Here is a 7,466-nt window from a genome sequence, read left to right on the forward strand (position 1 = left end):
TCTTTCCCTAGCTTTACTTAACTCCAAGTTCCCTCTTTTCGTCTTCACAAATACAATGATTCTTTCATTTTTTCCCTGCATGAACTTCCCTTAGGTTCTTCATCCTGTGCTTTTTTTCCAATTTTGTACTGTTCTCACAACTGCAGCTATAACATCTTATGTGGTTACCAGTTTTGTACAAAGCAAATGTTAATGGTTATATATTAATTTTGAATTGAAAGTTAATGGAATAAAAAAATTTATTTCCTTAACAAGTAGATGAGGCTCAGAAAAGTGAACCTAAACACATTGACAAAGTAAGCATTTTACACAAGGTAGATTCTTATTGCAGTGTATGTTACCAGCCTTGTAAGTAACATAAAGTCAGAGTGCAACCGGTGACAGATGTTTTGTAAATTATCATGCGTTTCTCATCAAATTTATGTTCATTATGATATTCAAAATGTTGTATTTAGGTAGGTGCTCACACAGTGAGAGCATCCTGACTCAAAGATCTCAGTCCTTTGTAAAAATCCCACTACACTCAGTGCTACAGCAGAATCCAGACTCAGTTACATACAACTAGAGGTATCTTGCGTCTATTTTATAGAAAAGTTTACGTATGGAAAACTATACTCAAAATATTAACAACAACACAGTTATGGTCTGCTTATTTTGTTGTTTAATATACCTCATATTTCTAAGGGTCACATCTTAACCAAAATATTAACACAAAATCTTGAATTTTGTTGGAGTGGAGTATGTTGCACTGTGTCTATTACATAAAATAATTTCCCTGTAGATGTAAGCAGGAGTTAGAGCAAGTGGTAACTATTAAAGTCAGTGAGTTTCATGAAAGCCACCATGTATACCTCTTCACAGACATCAATTTTCTTTTTATTTCTACTTGAACCTGCTGTCACTTGAAGCAAAATGTAGAATATAAAATTGAATGCAGTCAAATGGAAGTATCCTAGCAAACAACCAAGCTGACAAATGAATAGAAGTATCAGAAAGAGAGTACTTAATGGTATCATCCTGGTGTAAGGGGATAGTACTCGCTTTTTTTATCTAAATTTTCTCTTCTTTTCCATGAAGAGAAGATAAAATTACTGAGTCTCTCAACAAGAGTACCATTGCAGAAAAAAAGCTGTAGAAGCAATACTGTATTTCTATATGTAGAGTTGTAACTCCAAAGGTAGTTGTAAATAACAAAGCTGGGTTCATCAGCTGAGTATAGAACTGGTGGACAAAAGTATGTCTTCTCATATTAGTGGGGGAGAACTGTAAATATCTTCATAAAAAGCATAATCCTTTGCTAATTCTGTTGTGGTATGGTCTCTTTCTCAAATAATCCCCTGCCAACAGTGAAATGCACACCTGGTGATCCTAATACCATGTGTCAGGATCTGTGCTAAAATATGTTAATATAAGTGATTAAGGATTAATAACTTGGCTGACAGGTGCACCTTCATGTGGACTCTATAGTCCAGCCAGGGATTCACTCAGAAATCATCTCTTAATAAAGAGCATTGATGAAAAAGCAGACAGTAGCTTAGCACAGTTGCTAAACCTCTTCTCTTTCTAATTCACGTGCATCCAATTGTGAGCTATGGTACAACAGTATCTGCATTCTGATTGGAAAGTTGGGGATATGCACAGAACTTCCGATGAAATGAATGAGCATTATCAGGATGGGATCTTTGATCCAGACTGCAGACAAAAGTTTTGATCCCTATCTTGGATATACTAGTTTTAATTTGATGTACTTCCTTTGATTAATGCCACAGAGAACAGAATCTTCCCTACAACTGCTGTTTTTCTTCAATATTCAATGACTATTTGCTGGTAACTTCAAAAGGAACAAAGTAGGTTAAGATCATTTTTTAAGCCCTCTTCATGTATTTGCATGATATAATATAGGAAAAGCTATGTATAGAGAAGAGTTTCTGTGCTGGAAAATATTATGAGCTGTTTATGCGATGTCTAGCTGTTAGCATGCTGTAATGCATAACCATTGTTATACATGTAACTGTTGTAATTGGTCCAGTCATCTGCACATTGATATTCTTGATTAGGCTGAATGTATGGATGATAAACAGTTTCTTTTCCCAAGAAGTAGGATGGAGCAAGTCTTTGTAAAACAACAGCACTGAACTGGTATGTCAGCTTCCTTCGAATTTTAATAATTTCACCTGTTCTTCCATAATTCCTCAGTGCTCTGGCCATTTTCTGATATGTCATGATCTTGCGGTTTCCCTTTCTTTCTCCCCACAGCTCTGCAAGTTTCTCCTTGTTTTTGGAGACAAACTGGAAGACACCATTGGGCTTATCCACCCATTGGATGCAGTTTGCCATGGCTGGATCATACAGAGACTCGTGGAGGTACTCAAACAGACGAAGTTTTTTTCTACCTATTAAGAAATAAAGTACAAAAGGTCAGAACAGAACTCGTGCTTGTTTTAAAAGGAAAACAGTTGTCTTATTCCTGGAAAAGATCTTAAAGGAAAAAGCATAGGTGAACATAGTAACCTGTCAAAAAGACTTCAAACAAACATTTTGCAGGAAATCATGTCCTCAGGCAGTGCTGGCAAGAAGTTCTGGAGGTCCAATCTGAATGCTTTTTAATACTTTCTCCTATTAATTAGAACTCAAAGATTTTGAGATGAACCAATTTTGACAGGTTTGTTTCAGGGCTGTTTTGAGGAAACAAGGTAGGCTCTGATATAAGAAGGAGTGAGCAAGAAGGAAAAGCAAGCTAGTTTTGCATTGTAGTCACTATTACTAGTCAGTAAAGAGCTCTACCTTCTTGCACACTGCATATTTCTAAAAGCATGCAGAAATTTCAACTTGTCTTCCAATGCAGAATGAAGGAAGAAATATTTGTCAGTTAAGAAAATTCTCCTTCCCACAGCTTCAGCTCTCAAACTTAAGTTTACTAGTAAGGCATATTTAATTTCACTTAAGTTTTGTGGGTCCCTCTCTTTGAAGCACTCCTGGTTCCTTTCACTGAGCCAAGGGTGACCAAGAAGCTGCCATAAGGAGGAAGAATTGAAGATTACGAGACAAAGAGGAACATTTTGCAGAAAGGAGAGTATATGCAGAAGAACGGCTTCCACTTCAACAAAAGTGGAAACAAGCAGCTGCACCTAATTTTCATAGTCTTGTCTTGCATGGCTATTTTAAACTAAAGGCTGGGGAAAAGTGACAGTTGCTAAGGAACAGTGAGGTCAAGCCAAGACATCTGTTAGGGATGACAGTAACTCTGCTTCTGGTGATAAGGAAATAGGAGAGAAGTGGCCAGACTAGGAAGAAGAAGATCCTGAAAACAGAGGTACTTTCCAAAAAAACTATAAAGTTTCAGGATCTAAATAAAAATTGGCCTGTAGCTGGAAGTACATTTTTTACTATACATACATATAATATTGCCAAAATGAGTAGCTTAAAAGCAAACAGATGAAGAGGAAGATGATGCCTGGCCACAGCAGGCCTGAATCATACCGGGTGACATCCTTAGATCCCCTCCAACCTGAATTATCCTATAATCCTATGAACCTACATTAGAATGAATAAAATAAGGGGACGTCTGGATTTTTTTTCTGTTCATCGGAGCCTCTAGCTGCTGCAGACAGAGTCTGCAGGAAAACAACTATGTGACGTTGTATGTATCAGCATCTCAGAGTTCATACTGTCAGTCCTCTTAGTTCAGTTGTCATTTCTGTCCAAGTTTTTATTTCTAGACATACACACACATATACTTCTTTCTCCAGATGATGTCATGGTTTGAGAGTACATAAGGGTTCATACATGTGACTGAAAATATGTTTCTATCCCCCATCTATTATCCCTGAAGCCCTACACCAACTGGACGCAGCAATTTGAGCTGGGATTAGTGCATGAATCTTCGCTCTGTATAAGTCAGCAGTGGTCACTACCTGTCCTCAAACTGTTGCACAGCATCAGTCCAAGCCAGCAGGCTAGCTTATGTAGGTTCTTATGTGGTCACAGGAGAGAAGGAGCTCCTCCAGAAGATGTTTCAGAGCATCTGAATTAAGATTCTGCACTGAATTGGCCTAAAGCAGCTTAATTCTCTTAATGTGTCTTCTGAATTTCTCTCTTGATTGTCTCCACCTACCATGCTTTAGTTCATAACAAGGAATGGTTTTGAAATGCATGAACTGGACTTGTTTCAGAAGCAATCAGATTCAAAGATGCTTTCTAGAAGCATATTTAAGTCACAGTAAATTTCAGAGCTTGTGGACATCCTTGACATAGCCCTAATAACCACTGTAAAACACATGAAACATGGACTTTAGGTCCTCTGTGCTGGTTGTTTCATCTACAGATCTATTCCTAAAGGGCCACACTACTTTGCTATTGTACAAATAACCTCTCATGCATCAGTAGAGGCTCAAGAGGACTAGAATTGTATAGGTACAAAGTAAATAGATTGATAACAATGTAAAAGAAACATGAAATATGAAATAAACAGAGCAGTGACAACAGTGACTTCAGCTAATGACATATAAAATTCCCTGGTGAAACACTGAGGAAAACTTAGAAGAGCAACATCGGCATGTTTGTGTTTGCGGCAGTGAATGTCAAGATTTAGGAGTCCTGGACTTAAAAGAAGAGATTATTCTTCTCATTGTCCCGAGGAACTTGTAGTAGCTGAGCTACTAAGCAACGGAAACCATCAGTGGGAAGGGATGATACCAAAATCTGACAGCATGTGGTTAAAGTTAAGAGAAGGGGATTTCAAAAAGCAAGAAAACTAGGAAGCTGCTCAAGAGAACCCCACAGTCAAAAGTAGGTACGATAGCTCAGAGTGGAAGCTGCGGAAATCTCATCCAGTGGAGTCATAGAAAGGATGCTGAGTCCCATCTGAAAAACAGAATGAATGCAACAACTGAAGTACAGTGATGATCACTGGCACCTGACCTGTTCTCTACAAGAAAGATGCCCATTCAAGTAGAGTCAGTCAAAAAAGGCATAAAAACAGCTATTAAATTGTGCTCCTTTTCTTGTCACAGAAGCTAAGAAGAAATCTGAATATTAAACAGAGGAAGGTATAAAATCCAATTCAAACATATTAACTTCCGGGGAAAACTTCGAGAAAACCATTACTTGCTGGATCATATGAAATAAATGAGTTATTAAAGTGATTAAAGATATTGCTGTATTTCTTTGCATTAGACTTCAACTGAGACGATTTGAAGTGAAAAACGCATCCCTTGTTCATTTTTCCATGTAATAAGCAAGAGGAGAGAATGAGAAGTGAGGAAATTTATCTTAAAGTATAAGGTTTAGCAGATTTAGCAGACAGGAACCAAACATTTGTAGTATTAGTGTTTTTTTCCTATCAAAAGTAAAAACAAAACAAAACAAAACAAAACAAAAAACTAGAATATAGAATGCATGATTCATCAAGGGAATTTTAAATTAACACAATGCATTTATCAAGAGATATTCTTTCTACACACCTTTCCCTGCTTTTGGCTGGACAGCAGCAGCATGCATCACTTGGCTTTCTGGAGTATTCTGCAGTGTATGGTAGACAGAATCATCTGCATAAAAATCTGCTGCACTGTTCTTCAAGAATTAAGACAATGAAGAGTTAGCAACTTAAAAATTAATCACTTGAAGCCTTAAAAATGCAACTTTTCATCCCCTGATCCCCCAGAAGATTTTTTCACAGTCACAAAGGCATGCAGTGTACTCTATCAGTAAAAAGTTACATCAGCATGTTGAATGGGAATGATGGCCCACCAGAGGAGAAGTTAAAAGAAAAATCAAAGTAATTTCCTCACTCTGAATCTTCAACCATTTCACTGGAAGCAGAAGAGGAATTGTGGACATTTTTTTCAGAGTCAATAAAAGACAAGGGCCACCTGGACTGTGTCTCAGGAGAGACTTTGTCATTCCTATGTTAGATTCTCACTAATCTGCTGGTTGAAAATGGGCTTTTGTGAAATTCATTTATCTGAAATTATCTCCTCTGCACCACCTATTTCCCACCACTCCTGTAGGCCACACTTCCAGAATGAAAATAGGCTCTGCAGGCTAAAGTTTGTTTGTTAGTTGTCGTTTTAAATAATGAAGCACAGAATAGCACCAAATAGCTAAACAGATTCCTGAAGAAAGACTAATAAATATGTTTTGCAGATATGCCCCAGTGTGATTTCACTTGAATTATACCTGATCAGACTGAGTTTATGATAGAGGTAGATAATTATTTCTACTAGAAATCACAAACAGTCAACCAATTTTCAGTTTACATCCATAGTAATTAGCTCACTTACTATCACAGTTCTCCAGCTATATCCTGGGTCCTCTGTAGAGGGTACTGCAGAGTAGCTAGGACTTGCTCGGAGGTGAGGATGATGGTTGATCACAGTCAGGCAATTTTTATAACCTGAGAATTTGGAGCAAAAACTGAGTAAAAAAAAGAGAGAAGGAGGGAAAAACAAACAAACAAACCAAAAACGACTGCAGCAAACAACCTAAGATGCTACTGGGTCTGTCAAAATGCAATTATCCTATTATTGCCATCTAGGTAATAAACTCCCTATAGCCAGGATGTTTCATGCCAGCGGGCTATCCAACATAACCTGCATACAGGTACCTATAATGGTACCTGCCTCTAGGCTGGTTTGCTTACCTTCATGATTTAAAGCAATGTTCTTTAAGATAAAATGTCAGTAATTTTATAGTATTGTGAGATAGTTTGCTTAATAGAAAAATGGAGGGCCAAACTGATCATCAAACGTAGAGAATAGGATAATTACAGAAGATTATTTTACATATTTTGAACAGGAAAAGGGAATGCCACATGATTCTTCAGCAAGTCATTAGTACAACACAAGTGAGAGTATAGAAACATGAATGAAGTGAAGGACAGAAAGTGGTAAGTACGATTCTGGGCAGTACTGTTTCAGTTATCTAAAAGCATTACTATTTCAAATCAGCTACGGGAAAAAGGAATTTCTCAGTGCATCTGCAGTGCCTGAAATAAAACTCAGAAGGGTCCCAGGATGTTTAAAAGAAGCAGAAGAGGACACTGGACTAAGGCACTGGAAGTGGAGCAATGTGTGTGAGCAACAAGACGTAAATGCACACTGAGTTGCAAGTACTTAAATGTCTTTCTATTGGCCCTGACAACGGATACAGACAATGGGAGCATTTGTTTGTAGTGGATACTTGTCATGGTTTCATGATTTTTCATTATCGGTATTCCACATCATAACATCATGCAATGCACTGGGGGTTTGACTGCTGATGCTCAAGTTCCGGGTGCCTGTCCAGCGGAGAAGAGCAGCTACGTTTCCCCAGGGGGCTTTGCGGTCAGCGAGGAGATATAACTCCCGGCAAGGTCACCTGATGCTCTCTTCTCTGCCTGCGCTGCTCCGCTTGCGCTTCTCTGCCTGCGCTTCTCGCCTGCGCTTCTCTGCCTGCGCTTCTCATCTCAGCGTTGTGGTAAGGCCGAT

General features: G+C 38.2%; 1 protein-coding gene across 1 annotated transcript; it reads right to left on the reverse strand.

The window, feature by feature from the left end:
• Nucleotides 1–221: 221 nt before the first annotated feature.
• On the reverse strand, nt 222–6,646 carry SPIC (Spi-C transcription factor). Its single transcript, XM_019611473.1, has 4 exons — nt 6,641–6,646; nt 6,282–6,482; nt 5,463–5,571; nt 222–2,393 (listed from the first exon to the last, which is right to left on the reverse strand). Exons 1-4 carry the CDS (start codon nt 6,644–6,646, stop codon nt 1,966–1,968), a joined length of 744 nt encoding a protein of 247 aa, XP_019467018.1. The 3' UTR covers nt 222–1,965.
• Between the last annotated feature and the right edge of the window lie 820 nt (nt 6,647–7,466).

The sequence above is a fragment of the Meleagris gallopavo genome, chromosome 1 (genome assembly GCF_000146605.3).
Source record: "Meleagris gallopavo isolate NT-WF06-2002-E0010 breed Aviagen turkey brand Nicholas breeding stock chromosome 1, Turkey_5.1, whole genome shotgun sequence".
NCBI classification, from domain to species: Eukaryota; Metazoa; Chordata; class Aves; order Galliformes; family Phasianidae; genus Meleagris; species Meleagris gallopavo.

Excerpts from the sequence above, each read along its gene's own strand:
- SPIC (XM_019611473.1), bottom strand. Across the intron at positions 5,572-6,281 it reads ATAGCTGGAGAACTGTGATA|AACAGTGCAGCAGATTTTTA; the intron begins GTAAGTGAGCTA and ends TAATTCTTGAAG. Across the intron at positions 2,394-5,462 it reads CCAGCCAAAAGCAGGGAAAG|GTAGAAAAAAACTTCGTCTG; the intron begins GTGTGTAGAAAG and ends ATTTCTTAATAG.